This window comes from Watersipora subatra, chromosome 1 (genome assembly GCF_963576615.1).
Source record: "Watersipora subatra chromosome 1, tzWatSuba1.1, whole genome shotgun sequence".
NCBI lineage: Eukaryota > Metazoa > Bryozoa > Gymnolaemata > Cheilostomatida > Watersiporidae > Watersipora > Watersipora subatra.
Genome location: NC_088708.1, coordinates 571,665 through 589,900, shown reverse-complemented (window position 1 = coordinate 589,900; position 18,236 = coordinate 571,665). Strand labels below are relative to the sequence as shown.

Below are 18,236 nucleotides of genomic sequence, written 5' to 3'. Positions count from 1 at the left end.
ACGGAGGACAAAATGAGACATAAAGAGACATCACTCACCCCTTGATACCGAGGACAGAATGAAACTTAAAGAGACATGACTCACCCCTTGATACGGAAGACAGAATTAGACATAAAGAGACATGACTCACCCCTTGGAACAAGTAGGATTTGGGTTATCAATAAGAAAGAAAGATATATATTCTTCGAATGCAGCCGAGTCTGGCCTTCCCTGGCTGAACTCAACCTCACATGTCTTGCACCTTATATCTTGGTCTAAAAAAGATGATAAGTACTTGAGAATGATATAATACTAGACAGTACAGTTTGAAAGAGTTCTTAACAAAAGATGCATAAGTGACCACAACAATTATTTACGCTAGTGTAATCGGACTGTTTTATTTAATAGCGGAACAGTGTTTTATCTAAGAAAAACTTTGGCAGAAAATCACTCACCAGAAGACGGGCAAAATACTTTCGTGCCATTTGGCTGCGTCCGGTAGCGGCAACAGGCAATACCTGATTTAGGTGGTTGAAGCCAAGAAAAATAATCATCTATCCAAGCTGACGCTGGATGCGCAATGTATGTCCTGCAAAATGTGCATAGATGGCTTTGGTGTTTGTATTGCAGTGACGCACCAGCTAGCCTACGAGAAACAACGGCTAGCTAACCAGAGAAAAGAAAGAATGAGCGAATAGACCCACCCGTTGGCTTGGAGAGATGCCTGATATATCTGACCGGCGAGGGAGTCAAAGGGACAACCAGCTGAGCCACATACAATATTCTGTTCTGGTGGAAGACTGTAGTTAAGCCCTGGCTTCACAACAAAATAAAGGGGAGCACCTGTAATATACATCTACTGGATACATACAGAGGAGCACCTGTAATATACATCTACTTGATACATACAGAGGAGCACCTGTAATATACATCTACTGGATACATACAGAGGAGCACCTGTAATATACATCTACTTGATACATACAGAGGAGCACTTGTAATATACATCTACTGGATACATACAGAGGAGCACCTGTAATATACATCTACTTGATACATACAGAGGAGCGCCTGTAATATACATCTACTGGATACATACAGAGGAGCACCTGTAATATACATCTACTTGATACATACAGAGGAGCACCTGTAATATACATATACTGGATACATACAGGAGAACACCTGTGATATACATCTACTGGATACATACATGGGAGCACCTGTAATATACATCTACTGGATACATACAGAGGAGCACCTGTAATATACATCTACTCAATACATACAGGGGAGCACCGGTAATATACATCTACTGGATACATACAGGGAAGCACCTGTAATATACATCTACTGGGTACATACAGAGGAGCACCTGTAATATACATCTACTCAATACATACAGGGGAGCACCTGTAATATACATTTACTGGATACAAACAGAGGAGCACCGGTAATATACATCTACTGGATACATACAGGGAAGCACCTGTAATATACATCTACTGGGTACATACAGAGGAGCACCTGTAATATACATCTACTCAATACATAGAGGGGAGCACCTGTAATATACATTTACTGGATACATACATAGGAGCACCAGTAATATACATCTACTGGATACATACAGAGGAGCACCAGTAATATACATCTACTGGATACATACAGGGAAGCACCTGTAATATACATCTACTGGGTACATACAGAGGAGCACCTGTAATATACATTTACTGGATATACCCGAGTACTTCTTTGACAAACTCATAAAGTCCATGTAGATACGAAGCGTATACATGATATAGGCAGCCTCACACTACCACCAGTTAAATGAAATATGCCTAATTTAGTAGAGGATGATTATAATTCTAGACAGTTGTTGAAAGTCATGATAAAATTCCATGTACCATCAATATCTAACCTAAGCTATAGGCTTTATCTTTAGGGTGCTTAGCTGACTTCCTGCACATAAAATAGACAGCTCTGTTAGTAGTCATAACTAATAATGAAATACAAGTAGTAATTTTAATGATGACAGGTTATAAACAGTTGCAGCCATGAGTAGGGAAAACTCAAGACATGAACTGTAATATTTGGAGAAGGTTTAGGTGCATTAAGGAGGCAGCCATGGGCAGGGAAGACTCGAGACATGAGCTGTACTATTTGGAGAAGGATTAGGTGCATTAAGGAGGTAGATCCTATCTAATAGATATTACCATTGTTGTTTTATTACAGCAAGGAAATTAACTTTCCAATTCTGAATGAAATTTTAAGCAACAACCTCATGACAGGCCCCAAAGGCACACCCGCACAGGCAACTTCAAGCCACATCCATATGGTCAACTTCAAGACATACCCACGTGGTCAACTTCAAGACACACCCACGTGGTCAACTTCAAGACACAACCACGTGGTCAACTTCAAGCCACATCCATATGGTCAACTTCAAGCCCCATCCATATGGTCAACTTCAAGCCACATCCATATGGTCAACTCCGAGTCACACCTGCAGGGTCAACTCTGGGTCACACACAGGTCAACTCTAAGTCCCACCCACGTGATCAACTTCAAATCACCCCCACGTGATCAACCTCAAATCACATTCACACGGTCAACTTCAAGTTCCACTCAAGCTTTAAACAACCTCAACTAGCATATTAGCACAGCCATGATGTCAAAGACTACGAGTATGATGTAAAGACGACAACTATGATGTAAAGACCACAAATATGGTATAAAGACCGCAGTCATGATGTGAAGATGCTTATTGAATGATACTGCAAATTGCTAGAGCTCCGATGACCATCTCCTTATATATCATTATTTCAATTAGCCCTAGTTCTACCAGTACATGGCCACTTCTTAGCAAAATTTATTTGCACTAAAGAAAGTGCACCTTGTAACAACTTCTTATCCAAATGTTGCTTTAATTCTACAAAACGCATTTTGAAGCGCCCAACTACAGTAATTCCAAAATCATTTATTTTACAATGTGAGGCGTAGGTGAGGCATCCCCTAGCCATTGTGACAGGGAACATTGCAGACATTGAGCTGTCTTAGACTGAGCTAGGGTTCAGTACTGTAAGTGTTAGGGGAGGTCAGCTTGTTAGAAGATGCATTATTAATGTCTTTATTAAGACATTTGATGGCTGAATGACGATGGAAGAATGACTACAGAAGAAGAATGTCTAAGATCATATTTTCTGCTTGTTAAACCATAAGTATTTTAAAAGAGATTTACATGTGGTGTACACACATATATCTCCATGTGAAGGAATTTGCTGCCGTATCCGCTAGCATCATATCTAAAAAGCTGCACAAAGAGCACCAGACCCCCTCTCCATGTCAAACAGTGTTTAGTATTGTATAAGGTGAGTAGGTTCACAGGAAAGATGTACATGTATGCGCAGGTATCCCATTTACCTGTAGATAGGTAAGTGTTGATTTCTGTGAGGTAATTGATGACATATGAACCTTCCGGCATAGACAAAGTTTGGTCCAATCCGATATCCAGTTTGTTACAGACAGCCAGACAGAAACAGGCCCATATTCCAAATGCAACGATCTACAACACAGCAGCTCTTCTCACGATGGAAAGCTAAAGACAATTACATCATATGATAGGGAAATCATGAAGTATGCCATCAGTGTAATAACATGTTTTACCAAAGTGACATAAAGCTATCACACATAATCACATTATAATGGAAGAGTAATGAGCGCAGTTGGACAGACTCACCACCACACTTCTGGCCCAATCTGTGAGAATTGCAGGCGCATAGAGCTGCTTAAATATAATATAAAGTATCGATTTGGGCTCATATCTTTCGCCGATATCGGCTTTCACACAACACGCCACATCAAATCTGTTTTTCTGCAAACAACAAGTAGATAGGCATTTTAAGCCATCCTTACTGTTAACCTTGTTCTCTGCAGATGCACCTGTGAAAACTGAATCAAACCATAAACTACAAATATAATGGTTGATAGAACAGAATCCTGTGAACAAAGCTGTATTCCCCAAGGAATGCTACAGATAAGTATTTCCTTCAGATGCTTGTTTGAAAACAGTTTTATATCTCTACAAAAATATGTTTTTAAAGATAAACACTACAGACCATTCTCTATCATTTCTATCGAATGGGACCATCAAAGAATAACTTCTTATTGTAATATATTCAAATAGCGCACATATTTTTAGTTAGTTTGAAAATAATAACAGCTGCTTACAGAGATAGCCATTTTTGTGTGACTAATCCTCAGAGGGTTCAGTACAACTTCGAGACCAGGTCTAATAACCACAAAAGCAAAAGTAGAAAACCCAATAAATTTATAGGAATAGTTGACATGACAAGATACGTTCAGACTTGCATCGAGTGGAGGAAGTTAGAGGATACTCTACCTCATTGCGTCGCATGTCAAGACTGATGAGGCTGACAAAGCAGGTAATCTGCAGCAAGAAGTCTATTAGTACAGCAAAAGCTGAGTACATGGCAAATGTTTTGACCGCAGGCATGTCTGTGAGGGCACCTGCAGCAAAGAACAGCAGATGAGACCATCTCACAAGGGGTGTGTTATCAAGTGCAGTAAGAACACCAGGTGAAATGTCTTTGATGTGTGGTAGGCCAATGAAAACACCGGAAGGCTGAGTGAAACACCGAGAAGCTGAGTGAAACACTGGGAGCTCAGTGAAACACTGGAGGGCTCAGTGAAACACTGGGGGGCTCAGTGAAACACTGGAGGGCTCAGTGAAACACTGGAGGGCTCAATGAAACACTGGGGGCTCAGTGAAACACTGGAGGGCTCAATGAAAGACTGGGGGGCTCAGTGAAACACTGGAGGGCTCAATGAAACACTGGAGGGCTCAGTGAAACACTGGAGGGCTCAGTGAAACACTAGAGGGCTCAGTGAAACAGAGAAACTCACCAAGAAAGAAGGCGCAGACCTCGGTGAAACTCGTCAGCATCATACTTGGTCCGATTTTACCGAGCACCCTTCCAATTTGTTCTTCTCTACTTTCCCCAACGAGCCTTCTGTCTCGCTGTCAACAAAATGTTTAGTGAGCTTAAAATGTCCGCTTTGAAATGTCTGCAAGTATAACAAACTAACGAAGAAGACTTCATATATGAAACTTACCCCAAGTGCATTGACAAGGATGAAAATGTTGTCTGTACCGACAGCTAGTACAAGGAAAGGAACAACTTCGAGGATGATGAGTGTCAGACTGAAGCCGAAATAGCTGTTAAGACCGATAGAGCTCGACACAGAAAGGAGAACGATAAGAACTCCACTCAAACCAAGAGAGAACTTCTGTTGTATCTACAAATAGGTGGAAGCGGGTCAAGATCAATGAATTTAAACAGCGAGTTAGTGACTCTGCCTCTGAAAGCAACTAGCGATGTTTAAACATGACTTGAAAGTGTGAACTTAAAAAGTTCTTGAAAAATGATACTCTATTAACATGCTCAGAAATGGGACGCTTTCAAGCTGGTGAATTGGATATCGTGTTATCAGCCTGATATCCATTTAGTTGGGAACATTGTAACGATTATAGAGTGTTGAATTCAAATCAAAAACTTGAATTAATGCAAATATATCAATATTGAGACTGAATAAAACTATTATATGACAACTACCGTATAAATTCTAAGTTGGACGAGAATCGGAATACTACAACTGTATTTAGACTTATTATGATAACAAACTCATTTCAGCACTCGATGCAGGATACTAAAGGCTTAGTTGACTGGACATCAGCAAGTCATTTTGCTGCAAGTACTAAACGTTTTAGAATGTAATGCAGAATACCATGGCTACAAAAGCTTTTTATTATTGGCTAAAGGCCTTTCAGGAAACGTATGGCATTGCTGAAAAGATTTGCTAATACATGCGAGCAAATACCAAAAGTTGGTGAGAAACTTTTTAAAAATTCCATTAGACAATCAACTCTTAGCCTCCAGTGCACCAGTTGCCCATCTCCAGGCTGCTTGATGAAAAATGGCTTCACTACAATTATTTAATTTTGTTAATAAATTATGTTCTCTATTACAATAAAGTATAGGTTGAAAGTCGGCATAAAGTGCTCGATACTGAAGTAGACCTTACTATAAATTTGGTGAGAAATTTATTAAAATTTGGCTAAGCATAAAAATTACTAAAAGTTTCATATTACACAAAAGGAGTGTAACACTCAGATTAAATGCTTAGTGAGGACGATACGTGAAATTCTGCATTAGCTGGTAAACTGAAATAGAAGCTCAGGTATTAAAAGCTAGATGGATGGGGTCTATTATGTAATGCTATTTCGTAGAAGATGTTTCTTAGAATGTCTACAAGTAGATATTGGTTCACTTCGTTTGTTTAGAGTTGTCTTCTCGGGTCTGTAAATGATGAAATATTTTTCCAAAGTACATAATACATAAAGCCAAACACCACCATTACCTATGTTCACAAAGATTCTCATTACCCATCTAACATCATCAAAAATATACCACTGGCAATTAACAAAAGACTCCCAGAAATTTCATCAAATGAAAATGCCTTCCGCAAAGCTGCCCCTATTTATCAGGAGGCATTAGCAAAGAGTGAATACCAACACAAGCTAGAATTTTCCTCACTTAGAGCTCAACAACGAAAGGCAAGAAATAAACAAAAAAGAGAAACACAATCTGGTACAGCCTCCCTTACAGCAACACCGCACACACTAACATCGGGAAAACTTTCTTCAAATTAATCGATGAAGAATTTTCCACCAACCACAAGCTACACAAAATCTTTAACAGAAATATTATAAAATTAAGCTATAGCTGCATGAACAATGTGAAACAGGCTATCAACTCTCACAATCAGAAGCTACTATCACTGAACCATCAAGAAACAACTAATCCTGGCTGCAATTGCGGAAATAAAAACACCTGCTCATTACCAGACAATTGCCTAGCAAAATCAGTGATATAAAACCTAAAAGATAGTGATTAAAAGTCACTATCTTTCAAAGTAAAAGTGACTGTCACTAAAAGATAGTGACAACAAACCTGTAGCCACATATGTAGGGCTCACCGAAAACAGCTTCAAAACAAAATATAACCATCACAAGTCTACATTCAAGGACATATCCAAACACCACTCTGCCGAGCTAAGCAGCTACATATGGGACCTCCGAGAAAGCAGCACCGACTACCACATCACCTTGCAAATTTTATCACACGCCAAGCCTTACTCCAAAAACAGCGGAAATTGCAAATCATGTACTTTGGAAAAATATTTCATCATTTACAGACCCGAGAAGACAACTCTAAACAAACAAAGTGAACTCATATCTACTTGTAGACATTCTAAGAAACATCTTGTACGAAATAGCATTACATAATAGACCCCATCTATCTAGCTTTTAATACCTGAGCTTCTATTTCAGTTTACCAGCTAATGCAGAATTTCACGTATAGTCCTCAACTACGCATTTTATCTGAGTGTTACACTCATAGAGTTATCTCCCCCTAGAGTGATAACTGTGCATTTAACAACACGAGCGTTTCCGGTGCCAACAAGGAGCGTTTAGGCCCCGCCCCTTTTTTGTGCTAGTCAATCGTAGTGACCGACAGAACAATAACGTCAGCCATGAGAATGATCATGAATTTCCAGTTAAAAGAGTAATTATTGCTCATATTAAAGAAATGATGATTATAGTTTATTACTCTAATATATGCTTATTATTTAAAGCAATTCAATACCTACATGCATCGAAAAGGCACTGAATAGATGGTGTTAAGTAAGTGAGTTAATGCAATCAGTTACTCCAATGATATACAGCCCCCAAACATGAGGGGCTGTATATCATTGGTTATTCATAGATAAGATAGATAGTCATACTGGGGTTGTATTACATTGGTGTGATGGGAAGCTAATCGACTGCCATCAACTGAAAGTATTGACATTGTATGGTGATAGAGTGATTCATTGTCACCTCAGTTCACAAACAGCCCTTGCATGTAATCTTAGATTTCAATACATATCAATCAAATACATAGACTAGCTTGAAGCAAAGATGTCCACTAGTTAGTGGACATCTTTGCTTGATGTAAGCAAGCAAAAAGTTTGAAAGTTAGAGTGGCAAATGTTGTTATATGTTAGATAAAAATAAATTATACTTAATTATACTAAATTATAATTATTTAAAAATAAAATAGACTTTTTATTACTTTATTTATTAAATAAAGTAATAAAAATTAGCTATGATTACAATAATTTTTTATTGTAATCATAGCTAAACAGATTATAATTAGCATTACTTGCTAATTAATTTACATTTAAACACATTTGCAGTTTCATTTTTCTTCCTAATTCATTTCAACAAAAAACTTCTTTCATGATATTAAATTTAAAAGTGGTAGTTGTTTGAATAAGCTTGAAAACATTTACAGTTGTTTTTATTTTCTCTCTTCTCTTCATTTATTTCAATTACACAAAACACTTTTCATAATATGTTGTTTGAAAGTTAAAGTGGCAAATGTTGTTATATATTAAATAAAAATAAATTATACTTAATTCTACTAACTATAATTATATAAAAATAAAATATACTTTTTTATTACCTTATTTATTAAATAATTTTTCATTGTAATCATAGCTAAACAGATTATATTTAGCCATTACTTGCTAATTATTTTACATTTAAACACATTTAGTTTTAATTTTTTTCCTAATTTATTTCAACAAAACACTTCTTTCATGATATGAAATTTAAAAGTTGTAGTTGTTTGAAAAAGCTTGCAAACCTTTAGAGTTGTTTTCTTTTTTCTCTTAATTCATTTAAATTGCTTAAAAATATTTTCTTATGATATGAAGTTTAAAAGTTAGAATAGTAAATGTTATATAAAATTAAATTTTCTGTCCAAATACTTTTTTATTACTCGGGCAACACCGGGTAGTACAGCTCATAGTTGATGGCAGTTGATTAGCTTCCCATCACACCAATGTAATACAACCCCAGTATGACTATGTATGTTATCTATGAGTAACTGCTTGCATTACCTTCACTTTCACTCACTATCTATTCAGTGCCTTGGCAAGTCATGCAGGTATCAGGGATTACGTGTATGTCACAATTTCCATTTTCATAATTCATTTTCATATTATTTCCATTTCCATATTATTTCCATTTTCATATTATTTCCATTTCCATATTATTTCCATTTCCATAATTCATTTCCATATTAATTCCATTTTCATAACTCATTTCCATATTATTTCCATTTCCATATTATTTCCATTTCCATAATTCATTTCCATATTAATTCCATTTCCATAATTCATTTTCATATTATTTCCATTTCTATATTATTTCCATTTCCATAATTCATTTCCATATTATTTCCATTTTCATAAAAGTTCCATAATTCATTTCCATATTAATTCCATTTCCATAATTCATTTCCATATTATTTCCATTTCCATGTTATTTTCATTTCCATAATTTGTTTCCATATTAATTCCATTTCCATAATTCATTTCCATATTATTTCCATTTCCATATTATTTCCATTTCCATAATTCATTTCCATATTAATTCAATTTCCATAATTCATTTCCATATTATTTCCATTTCCATATTATTTCCATTTCCATAATTCATTTCCATATTAATTCCATTTCACTACTTCATTTCCATATTATTTCCATTTCCATATTATTTCCATTTCCATAATTCATTTCCATATTAATTCCATTTCCATAATTCATTTCCATATTATTTCCATTTCCATAGCATTTCCATAATTCATTTCCATATTATTTCCATTTTCATACCATTTCCATACTTGTAAAATAAAATTTCCATATCCATTTCCCTAAAATTATGGAAATATTTATGTTTATGGAAAAGAAAAAGTAAACATTTCCATAATATGTTTAGCGATCCCTGGTAGGTATTGAATTGCTTTAAATAATAAGCATATATTAGAGTAATAAACTATAATCATCATTTCTTTAATATGAGCATTAATTACTATCTCAACTGGAATTCATGATCCTTGTTTAACCCTTCTCATGGCTGATGTTATTGATCTAGTCAATCACTACGACTGCCTAGCACAAAAAAGAGGCGTGGCCTAAACGCTCCTTGTTGGCACCGGAAACGCTCGTGTAGTTATCACTCTAGGGGGAGATAACTCTATGGTTACACTCCTTTTGTGTAATATGAAACTTTTAGTCATTTTTATGCTTAGCCAAATTTTAATAAATTTCTTACCAAATTTATATCTTCTCTATTATATATTCTCACTATCACTAGCTAACTCTTAGTACACACTTCTGACCCTTCCAAGTAGAAAATACAATTGCTATGCAGTAAGCGCAAGGACCAAAAGCTAACTAGACAAAAACCTATTACTATAAACAGTATGCGGGTCTATAAATTAGCATCACAATTAACATCTGTTACCGTCAATTAAGAATGCAGGACAACTAAATATAGCGTGCGATATCTTTATAAGTACATGCAATTCTAGAACCTTCCCGGGTAGCTCCTAAGTAACACTGCCTCGTATTGCTATTCGATAGCGCCATATGGCTATCTCAGAAATCGGAGAAAGCAAATAAATAACTTAATCTAGTTTAATTTTATAATTGAAGATAGGGGTGAAGAAGAGGTGAAGCAAGGCTAGGTTTTGCATTTTAATAAATGTAAATATATAAATAGATGTAAATAGATGTAAATATAGTAACATATATAAATATAGTAAATCTATAAATATAGTAAATCTATAAATATAGATGTAAATACATGTATATAAATATAGTAAATCTATAAATATAGATGTAAATATATGTATATAAATATAGTAAAACATGTGTGGTTAAGTTCATAAAAATCTCGTACCAGTTAGACAAATAAATAAAAAAACACTCTCATGTTATACTTGTAGTAGTTATACATTCAACAGCTTAGGATTTTCTTGAATTATTTATGCAATTCATTTTTCTTCATATATTAAATAATAATGCAACATTTCTTGAACTGCCAGAACTGTCAATGAATAGATTTATCAAACTTTATATGATAACAAGTGTAAGGAGACTGTCTAGTCTTTACACTTATCAGATACGTCATTTGGAAAAGCGTGAATTTGTAAAGTATATATCTGACGGCTGCGGCGCGTGTGCTCCAGTAGTGGCTATGGAAATGTGTGGCTGATTTTACCTCGATGACTCAGGCAACTATTAGTATTATTATTGGTGTTATTATTAGTATTATTATTGGTGTTATTATTAGTGTTATTATTGTGTCCTTTTGCATGAGTAGAGTGGCAACTCACCATCACTTGTGGGCAGTCAAAAGGCACCCAATCACCAAGGGCAAGGGCGATATAAGCGAACATGAGCAGGTAGCTGATGGCAATTGTGGCAATATCTGATTGGCTGGCTCTCGCCAGCTCATCTTCAATGGATCGCTGAAAGCGCATGAAGAACAGATGAGCAAGTGCTTTAATTTCTGCTCGTCTCATGCTCTCACAAAGAACAGTATATTTTAATGGCCGGTCATAAGATTTCCTCAACAAATACAAACTGAATGCACTGGTCTAAACGGACTCGTATGTATAACCAACCTCTGCGCTGTATGCTATTTTCATTCCCTTCGCAGGGGCTTTTGTCTTTACGTAGTTCTCTACGAACTCCAAGTATGTCTTTTCCCAAGCCTTAGCCTTGGCAAGCTTTGGGTCATCCGCGTCATGGTAGTTGTTGACTGTGAAGGTGATGACATGCGCATTGGCCAGCATGTAGTCGTCACCTGCCAGGTATGACAGGTATGACAGATATGACAAATATTTGTTGAACGTACGTACCGTGCTGAACTGTGCTCTAAGCTAAGATTAAACTATGAGACACTAGCCGAGTGAGGGAGAAACTTTACAAACCTGGATAGTCGCCGAGGACGACCCAAGGAGAGACGGGAGCACCATACTGAGCGAGACAGTTCTTTTTCAAAGCTGTTGCATCTACCGTCTGACTTGGGTCTCTGTAAAGGTAACTCTAAATTTAACCAAGAAGGAATAAGCCTTACACGGCGCCCTGACCCTCAAACATACCAATAACCGTACATTGGTTACAATTTGAACACAAAAAGAAATAGCACTGAACCTTTACTGACCCCTGTTAATAGCTCACTGCTGCCATACTTATACAAAGACATAGACAGACAGACAACGCACCCTGTACAGGATTTCATATGGTCAATGTAATCTGCAGCCACTTCGAAGCCTGTTGGGTCATAAGCGATGTCATCCAAAGCAGATGCGTTATTCTGCAATTAAAACATGGTAACAATACACATAATAAAACACAGTGACAATCGATATAATAATAAAACACAGTGACAATAGATATAATATCCAACATAATATCCATAAGCTTACATAAAAAACAAGGAGTGACTAGAATGGATGAGATCAGACATGAGTACATCAGGGTAAGTGCAGGTCTTAAAAGGATTGGGAAGATATTGAGAGAGTGGAGGCGAGGGTGGTATGGAAGGTGGTATGGACACATGTTGACAAGGGATTATGAGTATGTAGGAAAATGGGCGTGGGACATTGCCAGGAGTAAAGAGGTGGAGAAGACCCAAGATAAGGTTTATGAATGTTGTGAAGGAGGATATGTGAGACCTGAGAGTGACAGATGAGAGAGAGACCTGAGAGTGACAGATGAGGGAGAGAGACCTGAGAGTGACAGACGAGAGAGAAAGACCTGAGAGTGACAGACGAGGGAGAGAGACCTGAGAGTGACAGATGAGGGAGAGAGACCTGAGAGTAACAGATGAGAGAGAGACCTGAGAGTGACAGATGAGAGAGAGACCTGAGAGTGACAGATGAGAGAGAGACCTGAGAGTGACAGACGAGGGAGAAAGACCTGAGAGTGACAGATGAGGGAGAGAGACCTGAGAGTGACAGATGAGAGAGGGACCTGAGAGTGACAGATGAGAGAGAGACCTGAGAGTGACAGATGAGTGAGAGACCTGAGAGTGACAGATGAGAGAGAGAGAGACCTGAGAGTGACAGATGAGGGAGAGAGACCTGATAGTGACAGATGAGAGAGAGACCTGAGAGTGACAGATGAGGGAGAGAGACATGAGAGTGACAGACGAGAGAGAAAGACCTGAGAGTGACAGACGAGGGAGAGAGACCTGAGAGTGACAGATGAGGGAGAGAGACCTGAGAGTAACAGATGAGAGAGAGACCTGAGAGTGACAGATGAGAGAGAGACCTGAGAGTGACAGATGAGAGAGAGACCTGAGAGTGACAGACGAGGGAGAGAGACCTGAGAGTGACAGATGAGGGAGAGAGACCTGAGAGTGACAGATGAGAGAGGGACCTGAGAGTGACAGATGAGAGAGAGACCTGAGAGTGACAGATGAGTGAGAGACCTGAGAGTGACAGATGAGAGAGAGAGACCTGAGAGTGACAGATGAGGGAGAGAGACCTGATAGTGACAGATGAGAGAGAGACCTGAGAGTGACAGATGAGGGAGAGAGACATGAGAGTGACAGACGAGAGAGAAAGACCTGAGAGTGACAGACGAGGGAGAGAGACCTGAGAGTGACAGATGAGGGAGAGAGACCTGAGAGTAACAGATGAGAGAGAGACCTGAGAGTGACAGATGAGAGAGAGACCTGAGAGTGACAGATGAGAGAGAGACCTGAGAGTGACAGACGAGGGAGAGAGACCTGAGAGTGACAGATGAGGGAGAGAGACCTGAGAGTGACAGATGAGAGAGGGACCTGAGAGTGACAGATGAGAGAGAGACCTGAGAGTGACAGATGAGAGAGAAAGACCTGAGTGTGACAGATGAGAGAGAGAGACCTGAGAGTGACAGATGAGGGAGAGAGACCTGATAGTGACAGATGAGAGAGAGAGACCTGAGAGTGACAGATGAGGAGAGAGACCTGATAGTGACAGATGAGAGAGGGACCTGGGAGTGACAGATGAGAGAGAGAGACCTGAGAGTGACAGATGAGTGAGAGACCTGAGAGTGACAGATGAGAGAGAGAGACCTGAGAGTGACAGATGAGGGAGAGAGACCTGATAGTGACAGATGAGAGAGAGACCTGAGAGTGACAGATGAGGGAGAGAGACCTGAGAGTGACAGACGAGAGAGAAAGACCTGAGAGTGACAGACGAGGGAGAGAGACCTGAGAGTGACAGATGAGGGAGAGACCTGAGAGTGACAGATGAGAGAGAGAGAGACCTGAGAGTGACAGATGAGGGAGAGAGACCTGATAGTGACAGATGAGAGAGAGAGACCTGAGAGTGACAGATGAGGAGAGAGACCTGATAGTGACAGATGAGAGAGAGACCTGAGAGTGACAGATGAGAGAGGGACCTGGGAGTGACAGATGAGAGAGGAACCTGGGAGTTAGCCCTGAGTTAGACAAGATGTTTACATAGGGTGCGCCAACCCTGCCTGTGGGTATATTATCATTAAGCATGTATATGTACTCTGCAGTGCATGACATTACCTTGTGTAGGCTTACGACCATGAAAGGTCCTGTTGGGATATGTTCATGTTGGGATATGTTCATGTTGGGATATGTTCATGTTGGGATATGTTCATGTTGGGATATGTGCATGTAGGGATAGGTTCATGTTGGGATATGTGCATGTTAGGATATGTGCTTGTTGGGATATGTGCTTGTTGAGATATGTGCATGTTGGGATATATGCATGTTGGGATATGTGCATGTTAGGATATGTTCATGTTGGGATATGCGCTTGTTGGGATATGCGCTTGTTGGGATATGCGCTGGTTGGGATATGCGCTTGTTGGGATATGCGCTTGTTGAGATATGTGCTTGTTGAGATATTTGCTTGTTGAGATATGTGCATGCTAGGATATGTGTATGTTGGGATATGTGCATGTTGGGATATGTGCATGTTGGGATATGTGCATGTTGGGATATGTGCATGTTGGGATATGTGCATGTTGGGATATGTGCATGTTGGGATATGCACAGCTTAGTATGGCAACAGCGCAACTGATGAAAATAGCGAGGCCGTACCTGAAAGTACTGGACAGCACTGTTGATTGTGCAGTATGTGTTGTCCGGGTAGAGAGGCATAAAGCAGATATCCGAGAGACTGACTGTTTCATTATCCTTGTAAGGAGCAACTAACTCAGAGATGTCATTCTGGAGGCTGACGAGCTGCAAGAGAGAGAAATAGTGATAAACACATAACAACATCAGACTCACTTGAACATAGATTTTCATCAACAACATACTGAATGACCGAAAGTGAATAGAGACCTCAGCAAGTAGTTTTTTGTTAAATGCACCACTGATGTTCGAGAAAGTAGTTGCAGGGTATGGGTCCTGGTGAGAGAAATCCTTCCACATTTTCTTATCAAAGGTTATAATAAGTTGCTCAGTTCGATAGAAGGGTCTAAAACAAAAAAGATGAACTATGATTAACGAGGGAGACATGATATTATCAAATAAAAGAACAAGTTTATGATCAGATTTGTTAAAAATTAACCTGCAGGTCATGATTCTTTCCCTTAAAACGATTCCCTTGAAAAGCCACCTCGGTGAGTGTCGAACAGTCCGAATTCTCCAGTAAATTGATACCGCTAGATTACACCAGTAATTTGATATTGCTAGATTACATGCTAGATTACATGCTAGATTACATGCTAGATTACACCAGTAATTTGATACTGCTAGATTACATGCTAGATTACACCAGTAATTTGATACTGCTAGATTACATGCTAGATTACACCAGTAATTTGATACTGCTAGATTACACGCTAGATTACACCAGTAATTTGATACTGCTAGATTACATTCTTTGGTTTGTTAACATGATAATATCATAGTTTAAAGTTTGACTTTGAAAAGAGTGCTTTTACAAATTTGTGTCTGGCATATAAAAGATGCAGCAGAATTAATTTTTTCTGGGTCAAACATTTGCAAATATATGGTAAAGTGACATGACGCAGAACAATTGTATTAGATGAACATACAGTTGTATTAGATGAACATACAGTTGTAATAGATGAACATACGATTGTATTAGATGAACATACAGTTGTATTAGATGAACATACAATTGTATTAGATGAACATACAATTGTATTAGATGAACATACAGTTGCATTAGATGAACATACAGTTGTATTAGATGAACATACAGTTGTATTAGAGGAACATACAGTTGTATTAGATGAACGTACAATTGTATTAGATGAACATATGGTTGTATTAGATGAACATATGGTTGTATTAGACGCATTAGCATTTTGTAATTGGCTATGCTTTGCAAAAATCCTTTGACAACAACAAATTTGGCTCAAAAACTATTATTTTATGATGTGGTCCCTGAAAGGTGAATTATGTTGCTGGGCTGTTTATAAACAAGTTGGAATGCTGTGCAAGGCACATTAAAGCATGAACAGCACTGGCTACAGCCAACATTTATAATAATTTTACAAAAGGTCTCTTCGCTAATCATCTGCCAGCCATTAAAAGCTGCAGAAGCAATAATGACTTACTAGGGTTGATGCGGAGTTATCACGCAATAGATACTAAAGGGGGCCACTTTTCAAACGCTATTAAGCTAGACTTAATCGTTCCCTTTGCAGATATTGTATCAGTACCTCCCAAACTTGACTATGTAACTCGTTTTCCTTTGCAGATATTGTATCAGTACCTCCCAAACTTGACTATGTAGCGATACTTACGAAAAAGTCTTGTCAAAATAGTTCTTGTTCTGGCGAGTTTGACTGGTTGGAGAGGACCAGAGCTCGACTGGGTCAGTTGTCACGGTAGCAAAGTAGATACCAAAGGAGAAAGCGAAACATATCACAAGAGATACTCCTATTATGATGTATGGATATTTAGCAGCAATACGGCCCCATCTGTAAAATGATTTACGCTAGTCACATCTGCATGCAATCAAAAATAAGTTCCTCCCTGCCGATAATACACCATTGTAACAAAAACACGAGGAAAAGCATTAATCAATGTCAGCTATTAAAATATATCGTTAGTTAAATTACAACTGAATCTACCAGCCAGCAATTTATACCACCCACTGCTCCACAATGGGTCGAACAGTTCCATAATGAGTCCTCAAAACTGTTCCACAATGAGTCCACTAACTGTTCCACAATGAACCCACGAACTGTTCCACAATGAGTCCACTAACTGTTCCACAATGAGTCCACTAACTGTTCCACAATAAGCCCACGAACTGTTCCACAATGAGTCCACTAACTGTGCCCCAATGATTCCACAAACTGTGCCCCAATGATTCCACAAACTGTTCCATAATGAGTCCACTGTTTCACAATGAGCCCACGAACTGTTCCACAATGAGCCCACGAACTGTTCCACAATGAGCCCACGAACTGTTCCACAATGAGCCCATGAACTGTTCCACAATGAACCCATGAACTGTTCCACAATGAGTCTACTAACTGTTCCACAATCAGTCAACTAACTGTGCCCCAATGAGTCCACAAACTGTTCCACAATGAGTCCACTACCTGTTTCACAATGAGTCCACTAACTGTGCCCCAATGAGTCCACTAACTGTTCCAAAATGTGTATATAGGATTAAAACTGTTTAAATCAATAAGCTAGAAAGGGTTTGCCAGGACTAAGGGCGCACTGGACTAAGTTATTACTTTATAAAGGTTTTACTAACCTTGAGAAAGCGGATTGGAGCAGATGTTCCCACCAAAGGCCAGCGCGCTCTAACGCATTGCCTGAACCTTCATTGTCTCGTGAATTAGTATTGGCTTCTTTATCAGACTAAAAACGATGATGAGAACACAATACTGATAGTACTACATATAACGATATTATTAGTACTACATATAACGATATTACTAGTACTACATATAACGATATTACTAGTACTACATATAACGATATTACTAGTACTACATATAACGATATTACTAGTACTACATATAACGATATTACTAGTACTACATATAACGATATTACTAGTACTACATATAACGATATTACTAGTACTACATATAACGATATTACTAGTACTACATATAACGATATTACTAGTACTACATATAACGATATTACTAGTACTACATATAACGATATTACTAGTACTACATATAACGATATTACTAGTACTACATATAACGATATTACTAGTACTACATATAACGATATTACTAGTACTACATATAACGATATTACTAGTACTACATATAACGATATTACTAGTACTACATAT

The 18,236-nt window shown here is 38.1% G+C and overlaps 1 protein-coding gene across 1 annotated transcript in view; it reads right to left on the bottom strand.

The window, feature by feature from the left end:
* The window catches only part of LOC137410608 (NPC intracellular cholesterol transporter 1-like), a 31,843-nt gene that overhangs the window by 3,337 nt on the left and 10,270 nt on the right, over nucleotides 1-18,236 (bottom strand). Inside the window, exons 7-22 of the mRNA XM_068096052.1 lie at nucleotides 17,679-17,785; nucleotides 16,711-16,887; nucleotides 15,275-15,410; nucleotides 15,029-15,172; nucleotides 12,186-12,277; nucleotides 11,892-11,992; nucleotides 11,583-11,764; nucleotides 11,292-11,426; nucleotides 5,116-5,298; nucleotides 4,906-5,020; nucleotides 4,382-4,509; nucleotides 3,719-3,853; nucleotides 3,403-3,544; nucleotides 684-822; nucleotides 435-568; nucleotides 131-254 (exon numbers count right to left, since the gene is read on the bottom strand). Of these exons, the coding sequence (XP_067952153.1) occupies nucleotides 131-254; nucleotides 435-568; nucleotides 684-822; nucleotides 3,403-3,544; nucleotides 3,719-3,853; nucleotides 4,382-4,509; nucleotides 4,906-5,020; nucleotides 5,116-5,298; nucleotides 11,292-11,426; nucleotides 11,583-11,764; nucleotides 11,892-11,992; nucleotides 12,186-12,277; nucleotides 15,029-15,172; nucleotides 15,275-15,410; nucleotides 16,711-16,887; nucleotides 17,679-17,785 (2,174 nt within the window). The remainder of the gene's footprint in view (nucleotides 1-130; nucleotides 255-434; nucleotides 569-683; nucleotides 823-3,402; nucleotides 3,545-3,718; nucleotides 3,854-4,381; nucleotides 4,510-4,905; nucleotides 5,021-5,115; nucleotides 5,299-11,291; nucleotides 11,427-11,582; nucleotides 11,765-11,891; nucleotides 11,993-12,185; nucleotides 12,278-15,028; nucleotides 15,173-15,274; nucleotides 15,411-16,710; nucleotides 16,888-17,678; nucleotides 17,786-18,236) is intronic.